Source organism: Castor canadensis, chromosome 10 (genome assembly GCF_047511655.1).
Source record: "Castor canadensis chromosome 10, mCasCan1.hap1v2, whole genome shotgun sequence".
NCBI lineage: Eukaryota > Metazoa > Chordata > Mammalia > Rodentia > Castoridae > Castor > Castor canadensis.
The window spans coordinates 10397006-10420777 of record NC_133395.1 but is presented as its reverse complement, the minus strand read 5'-3'; the positions used below and the strand labels follow the sequence as shown (position 1 = coordinate 10420777).

At 36.3% G+C, this 23772-nt stretch overlaps 1 protein-coding gene across 6 annotated transcripts in view; it reads right to left on the bottom strand.

The window, feature by feature from the left end:
• Nalcn (sodium leak channel, non-selective) overlaps positions 1-23772 on the bottom strand; it is a 305907-nt gene that overhangs the window by 155931 nt on the left and 126204 nt on the right. For all 6 annotated transcript variants that reach the window (XM_074043034.1, XM_074043036.1, XM_074043032.1 and 3 more), the window contains one exon: positions 16229-16360. In XM_074043034.1, coding sequence (XP_073899135.1) covers positions 16229-16360 — 132 coding nt within the window. The remainder of the gene's footprint in view (positions 1-16228; positions 16361-23772) is intronic.

Here is a 23772-nt window from a genome sequence, read left to right as displayed (position 1 = left end):
ATGCCTCTTGTGTGCTCCCTGTCTCTTACCATGTGATGCCCTGTGCCACCTGGGAATTCTGCTAGCAAGGGCATCATCATATGCCATTTCTTTACTTTGGACAGGAACCATAAGCTAAAATAAATCTTTTTTCTTTGTAACTTACCAAGCCTGTGGCATTGTGTTATTAGCAACAGAAAATGGATTAAAGCAGCATCTTTGCAGAACTTCCAACCATCTGTGAGTACTTTCAAACTTCAGACTTTCTTTTTTAAGATTTGTCGTAAGCTTTCCATACATGCTTTTGTTGCATTATTTAAAAACACTAGGAAACAATACATAGAAAATATTTCTTCCTACAGTTACTCTGAAGTAGTGTTTCCTGGATTTCCCAAGCTATCTTTCTTTCTTATTCACTCCATCCCTTCCAGGAAGTCTTTTTTAGAGATTTGATTCCTGATCACTACCTTATTCAGAACTTTAATACTAAAGATATATTGCATATCTGTTTATATACTCTGAATGTCTGTCTCTGCTTTATACATAAAAAGAGTAAGATAAGTTTGCCTGCCCTCAACGAAGAGTAAAGTTTCAGCCCTTTGGAGGTATTTTTACTGAGAATGCACACTGTGATAGTATATTCTCTGTTAATAACACAATGCCACAGGGTAAGTTCGAAAGAAAAGAGGTCTATTTCAGTTCACAGTTCTATTCCAAAGTCTAGGGGCAGAGTTCCAAGGTGGTGTATCACACAGCAGGGCCAAGGAGCTTATGTGTATTTGCATTCTCTAATTTCTCTCTTTCTCCTTAAAGTCACCCACATTAACTTTGGAGGACCCCAACCTGGACTTTAACTCAACATTTCCCAAAGGCCTCATCTCTGAATACATAGTCAGATTATGTATTCACCTTCTTAATGCCTCACAATGGGGATTAAATTCCAATGTACATTTTGGAGGGAACAAACCATATTCAAACCATATGCCCAACATACAGATCTGGATTTCTGTCAGTATAGCATGATTTAACTAACATTCTCACACAACATGTTCTATGAATTCTTTAAATGCTACATTTTATTTTTTAAATCTAATTTTTTTCATTTTATCATAACACATTACATTTAATATATACAGTAACAAATCCTCTTGCTTTTAAGAAAATTACCTAATGGAATGCAGATTTTAAAACTAAGTTGATTATTATTCAAATAACAGTAACATATTTGTTCATAAGACAGCATATAACTTGTCAAATGATACTTAAGATCTTGTAATTGGATTCATGGGGCTAGCGGGTAAAACAACAAGATGATTGCCAAATTTCTGAAGGTAAGGAGAAAAATAACTGAATGGAAAATGGCAGGCTTAATAGAAAAAGGAACAATGAAAATTGCTCTGCCCTTTCAATTCAATGAATAATGTATGAACGTTTATAGGTGACAAATTATAAATGAATTGATTCTACCATGCAGGCCAGTGAAGTTAAAATGGTAGAGATACTGCCCATATGTGGAAAGATACTTGAAATATATCATTCAAGATTTGTGTTGCAGTGTCTATTTTATCATTTCAAAAAGTAATGGGATTCATAAGAAAATGAATGCATATTTATCACAAGAGAAGATTAGAAGACAAACTTACAAGAACTCAGTTCAGGAAGCTCCATTCTCCTAGATGAAATTTAGATTCAATAACATCCAGGTACAATTGCCTGCATCATTCCAAATCTGTCAGTAAATCACTGACTCTTAGCTGATGATGTACTGTCAATATTCCATATAGTTAAAGAGCAAACTTTTGAGATGGATGGCTGAGTAGTCCAGATTGTCATTATTGTACAATTATTTTACATAGCAAGATATTTCCCAAATCATTTAAAGCATATAAAAAAAGAAATTGTCAAAAGAAACCTATCTAATTAAAGTCTTCCAGAAAATGGAGTTAAACTTAATGGTAATGTCAAAGACTGCTGTTATGGCAAGATGGGTTACTTTCTTAATTTGATCATTTCTTATGGTTAATGAACTCAAATATGGGTGTTATATTTCATTGGAAATAAATGGCTTTTAAAATTTAGTTTCAATTTAACAAATACAGAAAGAAATGTCTTCAGAGGAATGCAGAAATTACTTTTTTTTTTAAGAAAAGATGAGCTGCTGGAAGGTAGTGAAATGAGTCTAAGCTTTATGTAAGCCCTCTGCTTCTAACACATCACAATCAGAAAAAAAATACCAAGAAACCAATGAGTCATGGAGTTCTAAACAAGACATACCTCTTTGTTGATCAGAAATATAATAGAGATTAATAACAGGTCAAGAAGCAGGCAATATTGAACCAATAAGAACATTCATTGCATGAAAACAGGGACTGGGATGGGTTTTCCCTCTTAGGGACTAAACAATGAGACCTATTGTCTGGGCCTAAGTCTTCACAGGAAGCTACAGGTCTCAAGAGATAAGATGACAAATAATTGTCCTATAAGAAGGTACAGTGGTTAGAGGCCTATCCTCCCTGTTGAGGAGCAAGTCCTATCTCCTGAGGATCACAGTGGAAACAAAGCACCAAGTCTATTAGTGTAGTATTCAACCCCTAGGGCCTGCCTCATGATTGTATGTGCTGGCTGCTAGGTGGGTCAAACCTCTGAGCCCAGACCCTCTGAATCATGTGATATCCACGCCCCTCCCCCACAAACATGGGCCATGATCTGAAAGTACTAAGAACCACCTCTGGGAGCTGCATTCTGGCATGTATTTGCTGCCAGGTGAATCTGAGACCCTGGAGCCCAGGTCTTCCAAATTACATAATTCCCACAGACTCCTCTCCCCAACAGGAGGTGAACTGCTGGGCAGAGTCTGAAAGCACAGAGGTCCACCTCTAAGAACTGCATCCCAGCATGTGTTTGATGCCAAGTGGATCTAAGGGCCCCCATCCAAGGTCTGCCAAACTACAGGAATTCTACAGACTCTCCAACAACCAAGAGGTGAACTTCTGGGTAGGGTCTAAAACAGTGAGACCCAACTCCAAGAACTGCATCCTGGCATGCATTTGCTGCAAGGAAGGAATGAGGGCCCCAGTCCAGACCCTTTGAATCACAAGACTTCCACGGCCTTCTCCTTTCCACAAGGATGTGAACTGTTGGACTGCTGGAATGGGGTCTGTAAGCATGGAGATGAACAGGAAGAGAGACCAGGTATTTCAGTTCTCCCCCAACCAGCATTGAACTCAGTGCTCTGTTTGCTTGCTCCACTTTCTGATGTATCTTGGGATCACCATGAGACTTGGATGCTTGCTGCCCTTGGGGACACAAACTGGGGGGCTTATGGAATAAGTGGGATCTTAATAGCCCACAGGCTGTAAAGCTCCCTGCAGTCAGCAGTGGCTCCCAGTACATAAAGAAGGGACACTTCTATAGTGGAATGATACCATAAGTGGATAACTGATCCTTCTACAAGAGATTCCACTGAGTTTGCCTTGATCTGAGCAGTGCTGGGGATCAGGACAAATGCCCTGATCCTGTAAGTGAATTCTTGGCCACTGAGCCTTATTCCCTGTCCAGTGTTAAGAAATAGCAACTAAACTTGGCCTTTACACTGTCCTGCTAGGACACTGACACTATTCTAATTGTTGATCAAAACTTGGCCCCAGATGTGCAAATCCCAATCCAGAAACACAAGAAATGTGAAGAAACAAGGCAATGACTTCTCCAAAACTCAGAATCATGGCAACAAGAACAATGAACAATGACTGTGCAATGGATGAAATCTCAATACAAAGAACACATAAAAATGACTATTAGAATAATAAATAAAGAGGACAAGGATAAACACTCAAATGAATCACAAGAAAACTCAAGAAAAGAGCAGAATGAAAGAAAGAAGATAATGCAGGACACAAAGGAGGAATTCAATAAAGAGACAGAAATCCTGAAAAAATATAATGGATGCTGAAGCAGACAGGAGCAGCTATACTCATATCTGACAAAGAAGACTTCAAATAAAAATTAATCTTAAGAGACAAAGAACGTTCCTTCACATTAATAAAGGGAATAATCCAGCAGGAGATAACAATTGTAAAAATATACACACAGAACGTTGGTACACTCAATTTCATAAAGTAAACACTACTAGACCTAAAAACAGATAATAACTAAACCCAATGACAGTGGGAGTACGGCTTAAGTGGTAGAGCTCCTGCCTAGCAAGAACAAGGCCCTGAGTTCAATTCCTAGTACCACTGGAAGGAAGGAAGGAAGGAAGGAAGGAAGAAAACTTTATATGAACAAATGAAAGTGAAAACACAATTTACCAGAACCTTGGACAGTGCTAAGAAGGACGATTATAGCTAATGATATACCTCAAGTTCTTAGAAAAATAAGATCAAGTCAAAACTAAAAGCAGTAAATAGGAAAAGATAAAAAAGATCAGAGCAGAAATTAATGAAAGGGAGACTAAAAGAAGTATACAAAGAATCAGTGAAACAAAAAGATGGTTCTTTGGAAAGATAAATAAGATTGACAAACTCTTAACTAAACTAACCAAAAGGAAGAAGGAGTAGAACTAATTTAGCAAAATTAGAGATGACAAAAGGGATATCCAAACAAGCACCAATGAAATTCAGAGGATCATTAGGGAAGACATTGCAAACTTATGTTCTAAGAAACTAGAAAATCTACAAGAAATGGATAAATTTCTAGATTCAAGTAACTTACCAAAATTGAGCCAGGAGGATACAAACCACCTAAAGAAATGTAGAACCAGTAATAAAATTGAAGCAGTAATACAGAGTGTCCCAACTAAGAAAAATCCACCTGGATGATTCATTTCTAAATTCTACCAGACCTTTAAAGAAGAACAAATATCAATGCTCCAAAAACTATTCCATAAATTAGAGTAGGAGGAACATGACCAAACTCATTCTGTGAAGCCAGTATTACCCTGATATCAAAAGCAGATAAGGACATGATAAAGAAAGAAAATTACAGACTAAGACATAGATGCAAAAATTCTCAATAAAATATTTTAACTCTGAATTCAACAACACATAAAAAGATCATAAACCATAATCAAGTTAGTTTAATTCCTGGGTTGCCGAGATGGTTTAACATATGTAAATCAATAAATGTAATAAAGCATGTAAGATGGAATCAATGATAAAAATTACATGATCTCTCAATAGATGCTGCAGAAAAAGCCTTGACAAAATTCAACATCCCTTCATAAAATTTATTCAAGATAAAACCCCTGAACAAAGCAGTAATAGAGGGAACACACCTCAATATAATAAAGTCAAAGTATAATAAATATATAATCAATATCCTAAAAGGGGAAGAGTGAAACCATTTCCTCTAAAGTCAGGAAGGAGACATGGGTGTCTGCTATTTCCACTCTATTCAATAGAGTGTTTGAATTCTTAGCCACAACAATAAGGCAGGGGAAAGAAATAAAAGGGATACCATTAGATAAGGAAGAAGTCAAATTATCCCTCCTTGCAGCTATTATCCTATACTTAAAAGACACTAAAGAGTTCATCAAAAATCCTTAGATCTGATAAATACTTTCAGTAAAGTAACAGGATACAAAATCAACATACAAAAATCAGTAGCTTTTCTATACATGAATAATGAACAGGTTCATAAAGAAAATCAGGACAATTCTATTCTCCATGGCCTCAAAATATTAAATACCTAGGAATAAACCTAACAAAGGAGGGTAAAGACCTCTACAATGAAAAATATAAAGCACTGAAGAAAGAAGTTGAAGAAGACACTAGAAGATGGAAAGACTGCCCATTTTCCTAGACCAGCAGAATTAATACTGTGAAAATTGTTATACTATAGAAAGCATTCTATGGATTCAACATAATCCCCATAAAAATTCCAATGCCATTTTTCAAAGAACTAGAAAAATCAATCTTAAGGTTCACAAGAATTGCCAAAACAATCCTGAGTAAAAAGAACCATGCTGGAAGTGTCAATACCTGACTTCATATTATACCACAGAGCTGTAGCAACGTAAGTAACATGGTACTGGCACAAAAGCAGACATGTGGACTAACGGAATGGAATAGAAGGTTGGAAATAAGCCCACACTGCTAAAGCCATCTCAGTTTTGACAAATGTGACAAAAACACAAAGGAGGGAAGAAAGTCTCTTCAACAGCAGGTGTTGGGAAAACTGGATATCTCCATGTAGAACACTGAAAATAGACCCACATTTCTCACCCTATACAAGAATGAATTTAAAATAGGCCAAAGATTGAAATGTAAGTTCTGAAATGTTGACACTATTAGAGGAAAACTTAGAGAAGACAGTTGATGACATAGGCATAGGTGATGCCCTTCTGACTAGGACTCTAACTGCTCAAGAAATAAGAGCAAGAATTGACAAATGGGATTGCATCAAATTAAAAATACTCTGCGCAGCAAGAAGACAATTACTGGAATCAAGAGAAACTTGCAGAATGGGAGAAAATCTTTTTATCAATAGAAGATTAATATCCGTAATATATAAAGAGCTCCAAAAACTAAACACCAGTAGAAAAAAAATTCAATTAATAACTGGGAGATGAATTGAACAGAGAGTTATAAAAAAAGCAGTACAAATGTGAATAAGTAGATGAAGAAATGTTCACCATCCTTGGCCATTAAAAAGATGCAAATCCAAAGTATACAGAGGGTTGGAGACATGGCTCAAGTGATTTAACACCTGCCTAGCAAGTGTGATGCTAATGTGTGAATTCAAATGACAGTACCACAAAAAAAAAAAAAGTGCACTGAGATTGCATCTCACCCCAGTCAGAATTGCAATTCCTGAAAATAAACAACAAATGCTGCAGGGAAAAGAAACCCTTATACTCTGTTGACGGCAACATAAGTTATTCCAGCCTCTATGGAAACTGTGTGGAGGTTCCTCAAAAAAGTAAACACAGAGCTATCATATGATCCTGATGTATCACTCCAGGCCTAAATCTGAAGGAATGTTAGTCTGTGTATCCTAGAGATGCATGTACACCCATGTTCATAGCAGCACTATTCACAATAGCCAACACAAAGAATCTTCTGTGTCCATCAACTGAGGATGAATAAAGAAACTGTGTGTGTGTGTGTGTGTGTTTATTGTTTAGCCATAAAAAAGAATGAAATTATATAGTTTTCAGGAACATGGATGGAATTGGAGATGATCACGTTAGGTTTAATAAACCAGACTGAGATAGACAAATATTATATGGTCTCTCTCAGATGTAGGTTATAGAACCAAAAAGATGTTATATACTTGAGTATATAACTCAAGTATATAATCAAGTATATAACAGGGGACTGTTTAGGGGTAGGGACCAGCAGGATGGTGAAAGGAGAGGGTAAAGGGAGGGTGACTATGATCAAAGTACTTCATATACATGTATGAAAACAGAATAATGAAACCCATTTAAAATTGTTTTAAAAAGGGTAGGGAATAAGAAAAAGTAATAGAGGGAGTGAATTTGATCAAAGTGCATCATATGCATGTATGGAAATATCACAATGAAACCCCTATGACAATTAAAATATGCTAATTAAAAGAAAACACAAACCAACTAACCAAACAAAACTCCAAGTCAAGGAACGAGCAGCTTACAAATAACCTAAAAAGCAACAGCAACAAAAACCTGGCTCTGCATGGGGATAGCTCACCACAGAATCATTAAGAAAGTAAACAAAGGTCAGAGCAAAAATTAAAACATACAAAGTAAAGGCAATCAATAATATAAAATATTGGGAATAAAAAACAATTTCAAATAAGAGTATAGATTGTTAATATCAATCAAACTAAAAGCTGGTTGTCTGAACCAAAAACAATTTTTCTGTGCTTTGTTTTAGGTCCTGGGAGGTAGCCTCTGTATTCCTGGGATTTTCCAAGCTGTAGGTGTGCCTTTGTTATTCATGGTAGTTTATACCAATGAGATGATCGAGGGAGGTTGGCTGTGCCAGAAACTCCAACCATGTGCAATGGCCAATGATTCAGTCATGTCACATCATCAAACCCTAAAGAAAACCCTGAACACAAAGCTCGGGTGGGCTTCTCTGGTTGTCCCTACTCTGCATATTGCTCCACACTAATGTACTGAGAGGTGTGCTCAGACTTTATGATAGAGGAAATAGAGTGTCATACTTCACACCCTCACAAGCTTCTCCCTAAGCTTCTTTTCTTTGGGCTCACTCCCATTTGTATTCCTTTTGCTGTAATAAAAAATATGGCACCTCCCTGATTTCTATGTAGTTGAGCAAATTACCAAACTTGAGGAATGTGTGGGGTTTCTTAGGAACCCCTGAACTGTAACCTATTGGTCACATGTAAGGAAGGCCTGGGAAACCTGCAGAGTTGCAGCTGATGTCTCGAGTAGTGGTGTCTTGGAGAGGACACTGCCCCTGACCTATAAAGTTTGCCCAGTCTCCGTGTAGTCAGCATCAGAAGTCATTCATTTCTCTAAAAAAGGAAAATAATAAATCAACAATGTTGGCAACAAAATGATCACACCTTCAGATGCAGTAAAATTATAAAAATCCTGAGAGTACTACATACATGCGAGACATCTGAGACCCTCTCAGCCATCTCCCTAAGCATCTCTTGTTTTGGCTGGATTTGATTTGTGTCCTCTTTGCTATAATAAAAATGGAATCATAAATACAGCACTTTACTGATTTCTATGAGTCATTTGAGCAAATTACACAACTTGAGGTGTGTGTGTGGGGGGGTGTAGTAGAAAGCATAAACCTCAGAGGCAATAAACTATAAACATTAAATCAGGGCTGGAGGTCTGCCTCAAATGGTAGTGTGCCTGCCTAGCAAGTGAAAAACTCTGAGTTCAAACCTCAGTACCAAAAAACAAAACATAACAACAACAATAAAACATTAAATTATAGCATAGCTCATGGACCAATGAATATCTCTCTTTTCTTTCCTCTACACTAGCAACAGATAGTTAGAAAGGAAGTACAATTTTCCTAACAAAATAAGACTAACAATGTAAAAGAAAATAAAATCAAAGAACAACCATCTTTATGAATAGAGATTGAAAAGTCCTAAATACAATGTCAACATATTGGATTTGGGTATTTAACAGAATGCTATAAAATCAAGTGTTGCAGGAACCTAAAGTAGTTCAGCAACAGAAAAATCTAATATACTTCACTAAGAAATTAAAGAAAGAAAAGTATGTAGTCAGCTCTATAGATATTTAACATTGGATAAAAGCCACTCATCATGAGAAAAGCCCTTAGCAATCTACAAATAGAGTGAATGTTGATAAAATGAACATGATGAAATTCATCTATGAAAACCTATAAACAACAATGATGAAATGATAAACATTCACATCAAAAGATAGCAACAAGTGATGTCTGTCCATTATTACTGATTCTATTTAATATTTCATTAGAGACTTAAGTCAGAATAATAAAAGATGAAGAAGAACTCCCAGAAGATTTAAGAATCAGAAAAGGACAAACAAGGAGAGGGAGAGGGGAGGAGGAAAAAGAAAAAGAAGAAAAGGAGACACAAAAATCTCCTTAATTTTAGATGATATGTTTATCTACATAGAAATTCTAAGCAAATTGATAGACATTTCATAGCAAATAAGAAACTATAGTAAAGTTGCTGGTTACTGTCTTAACATATAAAAATCAAAAGCATTTCTATATCACAAATAATTAGTGAAAATTTAATTGAAAATACTTCATTCATAAAAGAAGCTATTGAAGTGTCTAGGCATAAATTTAACAAGAAAATTGCAAATATTATTGGCAAATATAATAAAAAATGATAAAAGATCCAAATAACTGAATAGAGGTATCCTTAACATTAACTAAATCTCATTAGTAGGACTGGTTTAATTTCCATCATGTACAGCAAATGTAGCAAAGCCAAGAATAGAAAAAACAAATCTGAAAAAGAATCCTAGTATCAGGTATCGAGGTTATTGTAAGGGACAGGACATATAGCATCTTTTCAGCTAAAGTTTAGACACATACAGACACAGACTGAGGCATCCATCATGCACATACATGGGTCAGGCCAATGTATGACAGAGGTATCACTACAACTGTGACTAAAGGATGAATTTTTCATGAATCTTAAAAGGACACATGTTTGTATATGGGGGAAACTTTAACTTCTTATCTCATTTGAAATATACTGGAGGGTGAAATGCCTAAAGTACAACTAAAAAAATCTGGGACCTTAATATACGATAATATCTACAATGACTCTGACTTAAATTTTGGAAAAGCTGGGTGGTGAATGGTTATAACTTTTTTTATGTTTACGAAATGCCTAATAATTAAGAAGTAAATAAAAAAAGAGAAATCACAGATCTTTCAAAAGCTAGAAACTCAAAAAGTAAAACAAAAAATAGAGATGTAGAAAAAGAGCCTGACAAAATAGCCTTGTATAATAAATGTAGGCTGCTGATTGTGTTTGACATTCTAGGTAACATGGATAAGTCTAATCCTGCCCAAATCTTATTAGTGTATGAATAATTTAGTCTTAGCACCTTTTTGCTTGAGAAACAATTCCTTCTAGAGACAACCTAAGCTACAGGAGCTCTCAAAGAACTAACACCTTTGGCAGCTCACGACTTATCACCTCTGACAAGTCAATTTAATAAACATTTTAGTTCTCTACTGTAGTAGACAAGGATTTTAGATCTACTGAAATTAAAGAGGTGACACCTGAAACTGTTCATATAAACGCAATGTCTTAAGACAAACACAAACTTGGGAATCACTCTACCTAGCTTCTTTTTCTAAATTCATCCAAATTTCTTTGATAAATCATTTAAATCCTATAAATTTTAAGTGTAAACCTCAACCAAGATTATACCAGATAATCTCAAGATTCTCATAGAACTACAACTAACAAAAGTTGAAATAAGTCCCTGGACTCACAAATACATGGTCATGTCCTTTTGACTGTATTTACTTTAGATGTCCATCACTAAGCAAAAATGGTATGCGAAAAGGGATATGAGGTGCTCCTTTCTCCCTGTTCTCTCTATTTTTATAATGAGATGAAGCATCTTATATTCACGTGAAATCTTTGCAGGGAGACAGTATATTTGGAAGAAATGGTTAATGTGGGGCACTCAGAAGGATAACAGAGAATGATAACTACATGACCTTCTGAAGCCTTTAGATACTCTTAGTGGCTGGCTTTTTGTTGTGCTGAGCAAAGAGCAAGTGGGAATGGCAGGTCTGAGGGTAGAGTGAAATTGTTCTCTTACAGAGTGACAAGTTGGGGAGGAGGTGGAGACAGACTGGAGAAGAGAAACCTTTGGTGGGGAGTTTTAATTAATTTATTGTGGGGAGTATAGCAGAGTCTCCCCTCTGTCTGTCTTCTGCCTTTCATTACTAAGCCTGACAGTGCTCATTAAAACTTAACCTTAGGATCTGAACGAGGGTTGAGCCCACCACTCAGTAGGCCCAAAGGGAGCTAGCAAGTGTACCTGGAGATGATGCCGAGAGGACAAATGGGGTTGACCCTGGGCAATAAAACAGTTGTCCTCTCTGTTAGCATTGCTTGCTTCCTGGTATCTCTTCCATCAGTTTGTGAATTTCTTAAAATAGGAATTTTGTTAAAACTGTTCACTACCTGTGCAGAATACTGCACTGTGCTAGAAACTTTTTGTTAAACATATACACTAATAGATTTATGTATATTTACATATTTTATAGACAGAGGAAAATAATGTTGAAATTTCATTGTTACTTAGAAAAAAATTATTTTAAAATATAATTATGTTTATTATAAAAATATGAGCTTATGTGCAATAATAATATGTTCTCTTGGACCAAAATTAAAATTCTTATAAAAATCAGTTTTTACTTGTTCATGATTATACATAGGCTAGAAAATAAAGAAAAGTTTTTTCTGTTTCTTAACTAATTATAAATTTAGGTTAGTTAATCCTAAGTAACAAACCAAGTCCCCACCTTCACAAGAGAAGCTAAGCAGCTTAATTTATTCTTAAAGGATATCTTTTTAGACTGTGAGTTGACTGTTAATGGGTAAAATGATTTATTTTGGATTTTCTAAATAATTTGTTCTAGAATATGCAGAAACCTGTGGGAAAATTACTTCTTTAAAAGCTCATGGCTTTTTGTTATCTATTTTAAAAATAAGGATTTGAAACTATTCCATAATGCTATAAATATAGCATAATTTTAGTCCATAAACTTCAATTGCTTCATTATAGCTGTTTTGAGGATTAAATGATATAATGAATTCCTTTAAAGCACTTGGCATAGTGCGAGGCCTCCAAAAACTGGTAGCTATTATCATTGTTAATATTAATGTATTTGAATTTAACATGTGAGAATGTAAGTTGAGATGTTCTTTGTTTTCTGTAGCTAAGGCAAAATCCAGCCCACTGCTTACTTTTGTAAATAAAGTTTTATTGGAACACAGCCATCTTGAGACCACACACACTTTCATACCATAATGGCAGAGTTGAAGATCTGAGACAGAGGGCAGATAGCCTGCAAAATGGTTGTCTCTTCAAGAAAGTATGGTACCCTTGGCTTAATCTCAAGTCATTTTTATAAGCTTTTTAAAAAACAAAAACTTTTGGCTTAGGGCATGGCTCAAGCTGTAGAGCACCTGCTTAGCAAGCATGAAGCCTGAGTTAAAACCCTAGTACTGTACCCCCCCAAATTAATAAGCAAGAATTTTATGAAAAGTAAGTTTAATTAAAATGACTTATCCACACTCGCTTGAAACAAATCACTGGCTTATATACAAATTTTGACTTAAAGAAAAGTAATTGGTGTAATTTGAATAAAGGCCAATTATACTTTGAGAAACTCAAACATTCAGAGTCAATCAATCCATCCAGGAGAAGAAATTCTGAATGCTTAAGTAGTTCAACAATAAGCAGAAGTGGTCTATATGATTATTTAAAGTTAACTCGATCACCACCACTTAATTTATTAATTTATTTTCTTTCCAGGATTTCAAAGTTACTTTGTTTGCTTACCTATTTGTCCCTTTATTGAGATGAATTGACATGTGCAAAGCTGTATTTGTGTAATACATTGACTTAGTGAGTTTGGAAATAAGTGTGTAACCAAACTATTATCATCAATGCATAGACATAACCGTTTCCTCAAAAAGTGTCCTCTTGTACCCATTATTGATTTTTTTTTTTTTTTGGTGGTACTGGGGTATGAACTTAGGGCCTCACACTTGCGAGGCAGGCACTTGAAGCTACTCTGCCAGCCCTTTTATGTGTTGGGTATTTTTGAGATAGGGTCTTTCAAGCTATTTGCCTGGGCTGGCCTTTAACCAAGATCCTGATGATCTAAGCCTCCCAAGTAGCTCTGATGATAGGTGTGAGCCACTGGCACCCAGCTAAAACTTGTATTTTTATAGATTGTTTTATTTTAGTCAACTTCTTAATTATTTTGGTTGGACTGGGGTTTGAACTTAGGGCTTCATACTTGCAAAGCTGGTACTCTTACCACTTAAGCCACACCTCCAGACTGTTTCTTCTTCTTATTATTAGTAGTAAGAACACTTAACATCAGATCTATACTCTTAGAAAACTTTATGTATACAAATCATAATGGTTAGCCGTGGACACTGTGCTTATATTTAGTTCCAGGAGTTAATTCACTACCTAATTTATTAAGATTCAGTCTATTTTTGGTGGTTTGGGAAGGAGGCCACAAACAAATATGGAGCATAAAATATATACTAGTTTCGACTATATAGCCTCTACCTCTGTTGATTTTAATTTTAATATTATATACAAAACCTGAAAATGAAAAGGACTTATCAACCACCCGGTACTCTACCAGTGCACTGAAACAGTAATCAATGACTCTATAATATAAATTGTTTGATATTTTGTAGGAATTTCTTACAGTGTCATGACAAATGGTTTGGCACAAATAAACACTAGGAATGGGATGAATTTTTGTAGCTGCAAAAATTGGGCAAAGGATTCCATTTCTTTGAGCTCCCACTGTAGATGGTCTATTCACTGGCTCTAAAGGATTGATTTGCATGAGGAGTGCTTACCCTGGGCTGGCTTTAGGAGCAGTGTCCCTGTGTTTCTAAGGCCCAAATTTCCTCAGGAGCAATGCAGATTGCACCTCCCAAAGTGATTAGCCTAATCTGCACCACCTGTGCTCATCTTTGTCCTTATTCCTTGGCATTTTTAAATCTAATTGTTGGTGCTCATATGTATAAACCTTCCACCTCAGCTAGGTCTTGAGTTATGGCCTTTCACATAGCTGGAATTACAGGTGTGTGCCACCACAGCTAAACCTTGCTTGTTCATTCTCCTTTTGTTTTCATATCCAATCTAGCCTGCCTCCTTCATTTCAACTCCTTTGTGAGTCACCCATATTCATTTATCTCCTTGTCTTCAGAGCTATCAGAATGAAAAAAAAAAACCCTAAGGCCAGATCCATTTGAATATTGCCATTCTCCTTTATTATACAAGATATAAAAAGTCATGTATCTTTCTAAATTGGTATCATAGATTTATAGTCCCAAAATTCATATCTTCAGCATTGCAGTTACTCAACCTATTATTAGTATTTTTTGTTCACTCTATATTCAACTTCTACTCAAGCCTCCCACTTTATTGTTTCATTATCAGACTTATATCCATATTGCTTCCTACTTCCTAAGGAAAATGGAACTCAGTAGGGATTCCCAACACCTTATCTTTGTGTCAGAATTTTACCTGAAAACATCACTATTGGTCCATGTTTTGTGTGCTGGTTTTACAGCAATATTACACCCATTTCTCAGTGCTGTTCTGGATATAATTTCTTCCTGAGTTCCTACCATGACTTGTCCATAGTATACAAATCTTATTATTTACTGTCAATATTTCTTGCTGGACTATAAGCTCCATATAACAGGTGTCACATCACAGTGACTCCATGCCAATAAAAGTTTGGTATTAATGTCTTATTATAGGAAATAAACCTCCACAAAGAAGGAAATTCATAAGTGACTTCATTAGTTCCTTGACATTCTCATAGATGTCTATATCATTTCTTTTTTATAAAAATTGATGTATAGTCTGAATTTTTATTAATTAAAGCTATTTTTAATGTGTTGGGAGAATGCCGGGTACCTAAGAAAATGCAACCAGAAGATATATTGATTTTATATGAAATATGTTTTTGTAATAAAAATAATTGGGTTGTAACTTTTTTCTTTTTAAGTTTACTTTTTTATATATGGATTTCTTGAAGTATAGCATGGCTGAATATGCATATCACACTTATATTTCAATCATATACTTCCATAAGTAAAAAACCATTGAATTCTGATATAATTTTTTCATAATGAAAAAAACAGTGGTCTCTGGAAACTATTAAAATATTTAAGAATCAACTATTTTAAAAATCACAGATAATAATTTCTTTTCCAAATCTCTATGGCTAGAAGCTTGGCTCAAGCAGTAGAGAACTTGTGTCTAGTAGCTCGAAACCCTGAGTTCAAACCTCAAACATCACCCCCCAACAAAAGCAACCAAACAAAACCCCCAAAACTCTAATATGATATGCTGGATGCTAGAGAGATGCTTATTGCATCACAAAACCTGCCTGCTACTTATTTGACATCTTTTCTTTTTTAGTTTTATTTTAAATAGACACATCATAATCAAACAAATGTATGGGGTATCGTGATGTTCTGAAACATGCATTCATTGTGCAGTGATCAAATCAGCATAATTAGCACTTCCATTACTTCTTTGTTATGATATGTGTGGTGATTTGATATCTTCAGTCCAGGTTTTAACACCTCGGTTTCTGGTGCAGTAATTATCGGACTATCTCTTTCACTTTCCCGTCAGCCTCCTCCTTGGTGTTGTTGAGTTGACTCGCCTATTTATAGCCTTCTGAAGGTGTGCTTGCTTACATTAGTAGCAAACAAGCTAATGCGACATGAGAGAGAGGGAGAGAAAATCAGAGGTGGGGAGGAAAACAGCAAGACATCCAGTAAGACCCAGGGAAAAAGGGTTACCCTGGCAACGCGACATACTGTGGGGAAGATTGCTCAGGCTCATGGGGACAGGAAATGAATCAGACAATACAGTGACCGGGGGATCACTTATGAAGTCCACAGTGAATCAGCTTTGGTGGCAGTCAAGTAATTAACACACCGAAATTAATTTCCATGTTCATAAAAGGCCCTCTCTGAGGCTCCCCTTAACCCTGCTTGGTGATGTTCACTCCAGTGGGCTTCTTACCTCTGCGAGGTAGAACTCGTCATACTGTCTTCTGAAGTTCTCCCCCTTGTAGTAGTTGCTGGCAGCAACTATCACATCCACGGTCACCATGCTCAAGATGAACATGTGGAAAACTGAAGACCTCATCATTTTCTGAGGAGGCAAAACAAATACACTCTTAGCAAAGAAATACGCCTCATGATTAAGTGTGATTCTTGTGCTGACACCTTGAAGGGCAGCTTAAAGATGACTGGAAGGATGGTTGGGAGATCTTCAGTTAAAAAAGGAAGTGGATTTCATTTGCATACTGCTTGGAAGTGATTCCGATTTTATGGGTAAGGAAACTGAGGCTCAGAAAAGTGAAGAAACTTTCCCACTGTCACATAATTAGTGAAGCTGGACCCAGGAACTAGACCGAGTCTGATCCAGATCTACTGCCTGTAATAAGATGGAGAAATGCATTCAAAAGTGAGGGTTATTATAATGGCTGTCATGTATGTTTCAGGCCATTTTATACATGCTATTTATTTTATCTCTTTTAATTTCCACTATAGCTCTATATGATAGAATCTATGATTCGTATTTTAGAGAGTTTAGAGAGCTTAAGTTATTTGTTCAAGATTACACAGCAAGTATACAAAAGAGCCTGTTTCTGCACTTAAGCAGAAAAAAAAAAGTGCTTTCTGCCATTTTGCCCTGTTGTGAAGTAGAGAATATTTAAATGGAGGGAGAAGAGGATGAGGCTCTGGACAGCAGAAGGAAAAGAGAAAAGCTGTCCAAGGGAAGGAGCTGAACACTGACCACAAACCAGTGAGTCTCCTTACATAGTTGCCAACCGTGCAGGGGCTGCGTTACCGTGCATCCTCCCCCTGAGTTTTGTTTCTTCCCGTTACTTAAGGACCCCACGTGTGCCCTTGCCATTTCATCTGGCCTGAAAATTTCAGTCTTTGCAACCAAAAGAGCTTATTAAGTAAAGCACAGCCTGTGAACAGGATTAAGGAAAAGGTGCCTTCCGGGATCACTGTCTCTTCTGCATCTGTGTCTGGGCGGCTTCACTGCCCCACTGAGATCCTTAACAGCATGGGCTCCAGGCCAAATTGCCTGGGCTGAAACTCCATCACTCATGGGGCACCGTGTCCCTGGCCAGTTACTTAACCCTTGCTGTGCCTCAGTTTCCTCATCAGAAAAATGGAAACAATGAACCTATTCCAGAGGGTTATTACCAAATTTGAGTGAGTCAACATTTGTAAAGTGTTTAGAACAATACTTTCGCATTGCAGTTCTTATAAAGATTTTCAATAAAAATAAATGCAAGTCTTTGAATCACGTATTTTTCTGTCAGGAATGAAAAATTAATTGCTCAAGGTCACAGAATTAATTATCATGTGCATCTGACTGAGTCCAGAACCAAGGAGGTAAATAAACATGATGAAGTCCTAGTACTCTGAGAAATGTCAGAGCCACAGCAAGAGCACATTTTTAGCGAGGCTTCATGTCACCACGGCTATTGATGCATTCTTTCTGTGTGTGATAACAGATCAATTTTAATTCTAGAACCTGAAACTGTACAAGGGAACACTTCATAAACTCCTGGGACTGTTGTGCACATTCAGTAAAGTGACAACTGTGCAATGGCACCTAGTATCTCAAAATCAGGACATACTTTTGAATTGTTTCCAACATCATCTACAGGATTAAAAACAATCAGAAGCCATCCAGTTATTCTCATTGACAATTAAAACTTCTGTACTTGCTACTTGATAGGAGTCAATAGCTAGCAGAGGTTATTAGAAGTGATTTCAGAGTCTCATCCCGCTGCTGTCTATTGGGAAGGTTTCTGGAGTAGGGATGTCACTGGCCAAATGTGGATGCAACTGGGACCAGACTAGCAAGCAGAAGTTCTACTACAGTTTCCATCTTTTTCTTTGTCAGTTAAAAGTGAACAGTGAGAAATGAATGTTCTTACATTCACTTGGCTTTAACTTTACTCCCTAGATAATAAAAAATCAAGTTCCAGAACTGCCAATCAACATGTTTATGTGCACATCAACTTACTTGCAGGAACTACTGACCTTCATACCATAGATAAGCAAATCAGTTGGCAACTTTCTACTCTCATTAGAATTATCATTGTTATTGCATCTTTCTTTGCATTGAGAGAGTTAAATTCCATAACTATTATTCCTTTTCTATACTCTTTTCAACATAATGTTCTATTAAAAACACTTTAGCTGATTTCCATTTTATTTGCATGACAGGAAAGCCACAACTTTCCCTTTCTATTTTCCTTAGCTGTGGATTTATGTCTTAAGTAAACTGTTATTACTGAAAGGTCCAAACAAAGCTTTCAGCCATGGCTGTCAAAAAAACTTTTAAATTGGTTTTGTAACTGTCACAGCTTCACTTTGGTGCTGTCATTATAATTAGGTTGGTTTTTGTCTGAATGTCTACGTCTCCTTGTTGGTACAGAGTCATGAAAATAATCACTTACAATGGATTTTGATACGCTATAATCACCAGTGCTTAGCTGACTTTCTCCAAAGTAATAACTTTCAAATATTAAATAAGAATTAAGGTGATAAGTATGTGCAGTAGCTAAATTTAAATATTAAAATCAGTACCAGCTTTACTGCTAAAGCTGGTGACATGCCATTTGAACACAATTCAATCCAACCAATATTTGAAACTGACTATCAGTTTCCATAGTGCAAAATGGCTGACAACATTGCATTCTGACTCATGCTTATCTCTACAGTACAGTCTAAATTAATACCTTCAACTTTTATTTCCTTATAAAAATAAATATAAAGGAAAATACTAAAGTTGAATTGGCACCACAAAATATTATATAACTTGAGGTTTTTATAATCACATTATTTAACATAAATGTAAGATTTATCAACCATTTATATAGAGCGATGTATATGTATAGTCTTGTGTACATATATATAGACAGAAATATATTTCTATGTATAATACTTAAGTCTTTTCAAAAATATGCATGCAATTTTTAAAGCTTCCTTCAATTGCAATGTTATTTTAGTTTACATTTTCTTTAAAAAATCAGACAAGTTCTGTACATGTTTTTAGTTTGGCTTTGATACAGAACTACTTATTTGTGTATGTGACAGTTGGAATTACCAAAATATAAAGAAAAGACTATAACAGAATCATCCCCAAGGCAGCAAAATCTGTCATGAATGCTCTGGAGCCTTGTTACTCAAAGTGTAGTCCCTGGACCAGCAGCACCCAGGAGACTGTTAGAAATGTAGAATCTTAGGTCCCACCCCAGGCCTACTGAATCTGGATCTGCAACTTCATATAGGTCCTCAGATGATTCAAGTTGAATATTTTAAGTTTAAGATGCACTGTTGTAGATGAGTGGGGGGGATATACTTGAACAATAAAATTATTTACACTTCACAATTTCATGACTTTAAAACACTGTAATAACTGAAATAAAATATGACAAATATTACTGGAATATTATGATACTATGCTAGAATACTTGAACACAAAATTGAATGTTAAATCTCTCCCACACCCCCCCAATCCAACTAAGGCCAAGAATCCACTAAAACATTTAGACAAAAGTATGTGCTGTTGGTCTTTGTTTCTTCCAGCCTTCTGGGGGGCTTTATGAATATACCATCACAGACTGTTTCCTGAAGTCAAGGGATGCAGATGGCTTTTTGGAACTGGAAAAAGGAAGGAGATAGTGTTTTCCTTGAAGTTTCCAAAAACAATTCAACATTGTGAATAACTTGCTTTTTGCCCAGTGAAAATCATTTCGGACTCCTGACCAGCAGAACTGTAAGATAACAATTTGTGTTGTTTTATCCCACTAAATTTGTAGGCATTTGTTTTAGCACAATAGGAAGTTATACATTATTGACAATGATTTTGACAGATACTAGCTCAAATCCTCTCCTATGCAATGTGATTGTACACAAGTTTCCAGTGCTGGAAAATTCTAAGAAAGGGTTCCACTCAAGGTGACTAGCCAGTAGGGGGCATGGTAAAATTTACTATTACAAATGTAAAATTGTGCCAGAAGATACAAGGGGACAATGAGTCTGAAAGAATAGTACCAAGTTAGACCTCAAGTAGAAGAAGAAAAGTCACTCTTTTAACATTAGTTTTGAGTCCTATTAATAAACGAAAGCTCTAAGCCAAACACTGACAAGGTTCCTCACTCAATGAAAACGGACACATCAGAGCTAATGCTTCTTTGAGTGCTTAGTTTCTATCAAGTGTTATTTCAAATATCTAGCATGCAGATGTTATAGCATCATTTGATCTTCAACAATCTTGTGAAATAGGTACTTTTCCTATTTCCTTTTTCCCAGAAGAAATAGGCTTCTCAAGAAGGATAGTAGTTTTTCCAGCTCACAGAGTTAGAAAGCATTCTCAGATGTTTTGGAATCAAAGCAGTCTTTCCTGCCTTCTTCCGAGCACTCAATGTGCACTTGACAGTGCTTTATTCACTAAAACCAATAAGAAGCAATTTCTTTACCAAGGGCTTGTGACAGAACAGAAGGCAGAAGTACATGAAGCCTGAGCTAGAAAGCTGAAGACCTGTTCCTTACTGAAGGAGGAAGATCACCATGGTGTAATGGAATTCCCAATTTGAAGACAGGTTGAGCTGAGTTTAAGTCTTTGGTGTGGGCCTGATTTAACTTCTCTGTGGCACAGTTGTCTCACATTGGAAATGGAGATGATAACATCTACATCTTCAGGTTGAAATATGAAGACTAATGGGACTAGTTGGATATGGTGTAGAGTCTAGCCCAGAGTAGGCATCTTGCATTCAGTAACTCTTATATACTGCATTGAAAAACACTCTAAGGGTTTAAAGCTACAGACACAATCAGTTTTTTTTGTGGGAAACTAAGACGGTATAACATGAGCAATTGAGTAGATGAAATAACAAATCTTATGACAGACGTGAAAATTTATAGACTTTCAAAATATCTAAAGCGATCTCATTTTTAATGGTATAAATGTGCAAGTACTTCATGCTAAAATCTTTCTATTAAGGTTCTTAGGTAATTATTTACTATGAATTAGTTCCTTAAAGACTCTAAATACTGTAGACAAAGAGGATATGATATATATAAATTAAGATAATGATGACTATGGTTTAGAAGTCAAATTTTTCTTTCAATTGCTGTCGAGTGAATAAAATATTGTAACTTGTAAAACAGTTTCATCCACTCATCATTTATGTACAAAAGTTTGTGTTTTAATTGGATTTCAAAATAAACATATTTGGAGAACAATGCAATTATAGGTGAAATTTTCAGAAACCACCTTGAGTGTGAGCCATGAACATAAGGACAAGAATAAAACAGTGGGAAAGACCAACTGCACAGCACCTAAAATAAACCTCCCATTTGCAAATGGTAGATCCTTATTGAGAAGACATTTGGATGACCATCATTTCTATAATCAATATCCAAAGTGATTCTGTCCAACATAAGGAATTTTGTTAAAGAGGTAATGTATTTACATCAATACTGAAAACAGAGCAGTGAATGCCTTTGGAAACTCTGCCTTTTCTACCTGCTGTCCTTAGAAAGCCAAGATAGAGCGGGACAAACTAGTGACTCCCCACAGGGGCACTGGGAGTCTGTGATACTGTAGATACCCTATCAGCTATCACACCTTAGCAGTAGTTTTCTCTTTTTCTTGGGACAGAAAGCTGCATAAGTGAATCCTGAACATTTATAAATCAAATTGTAGTAAGAGAAAGAGGAATTTCATATGGTCCTTTTATCTCTTGCCTGAGTACAGCTTTAGTGTAGTTTTCACAACACCCTGGCAAAATAAGGTTAGATAGATATTAAATTAAAAATTGACCCATGAATATTTATTATTTCTAATATACTTCCACCATTAGCTCATGATTCTACAACACAAAGTAGGTTTTAATAAGAAGAAATACATGCCCAGTGGAATGGAAAAGCTGCTAAGCTGGGCTGATTATTCTATTAAGCCAGTGATTTTCAAGTTTCTTTCAGTCTGTGTGAAAGAGGCTGGTGGCCTTTAATTGAACCCTTCTCCCTGTATCTGAGCCTTGGCAGTATCTTCCACACTGACTCTAGATTCTGCCATGTGACTTGTTTTGGTCAGGGAGGTAATAGCAGAATGGAATCAAGCAGAGAATTGGGAAGTACTTGAGTGTCAGGACCTAACTATTGCTGCTCCCAAAACCTGAGCCTCAATATTGATGTCCAGTCTAACATACTGCACAGAAGCTCTGGGCCCTAACACCTTCTTCACCTCATTTGATCAGCTGCCAAGACCAGGTACAGAGATGCAAGTGGATGAGTGACTGCCCACAGATGTCTAAGTGAGCTATGCTGTGATCAGGTGAGATTGGCTGAGACTGGCAAGGTCATTTAGCTAATCCACAAATTCATGAGCAAAACTTAGCATTTGTGTTAGAAGCCAGCATGGCTCAGACCCCTGCTTCATTTGGCTATTAATCAGCCAGCTTCCACAGCTCTTCTGGCACCTCCATGGAGTAGGGGTGTGCTCTGGGTATTGGGAAACTCATGTTCTAGTAAAAAATAATGACCCTTGGGCTATTAGAGGTGCTCAGTCTGGTTATTCCTAGTGGCCTATTCAGAGACTCATCATGACCCATATGGCCACAGCACGTGCATCAATAGGATGCCCTGCTAAGCACTTAGAAACACATCAATGCCATTTCTGGGCACTGAGAGACTCATTGAGACTGCAGTGATCTGGTACATAAGTAAAGAACCTTTAAAATGCAACTTTTCCTATTACCTATCCAATAAAATCATGTCAAAGTTCCATCGTGTACTTTGTTTAGGAAAGTTTCAATTTAGGACAGCTTGTGTCCAATGCCACAATAGACACTGACAATTTAAACCACTTCACAGAACACTGCTTAATATTACCTTGTTCTTCACACTTTGTGGCCAGACATTTATGGATTAGTGAGATAAAGGAGAAAAAAAATGAAGAACTGTACAAAACCCTTTCAATTAGCTCAACTGTAATTTAAGGATTAAGAGCTCAATGTCCCTACAGACTTCGTTATTGACATTTGAAAGAATTAGGAACAAAAATGGCTTTTAAGCAACGAAGTGTTGACCTGGTTTATTTTGCTGGACATGGATAATAATACAGCTCAAAACATTAGTTCTTTTCTAATTTTTTCTCATGTCCCCTGCATCTAGGAAAAGGGAGAAATCAAAGTGCGCCATTTTTATTTACTTTCTCTCTCATGGTTTTCTTCCAAGCCAGTTGCTTTGTGTTCTGGTATCAGAAACTGAGAGGGTGAGTGTTTGTATACAAGTGTGTATGCTAAGTAGCTGGATTTGACCATTTCACAAGGTATTTGTGTTAAAGGCGACATGCTGTATGTGGCAAAGACAATTTACCTGTCAATTTAAATAAATATATATTAAAAAAAACTAAATGTTGAAAAAAAGGGAAAGCTATGTACTTCTAAGACCCAGAGGGAAAAAACAGGACTGGAATTAGAAACTGAGAGTCACTGGATTGCAGGTATGTGTGGGAGCAGACAT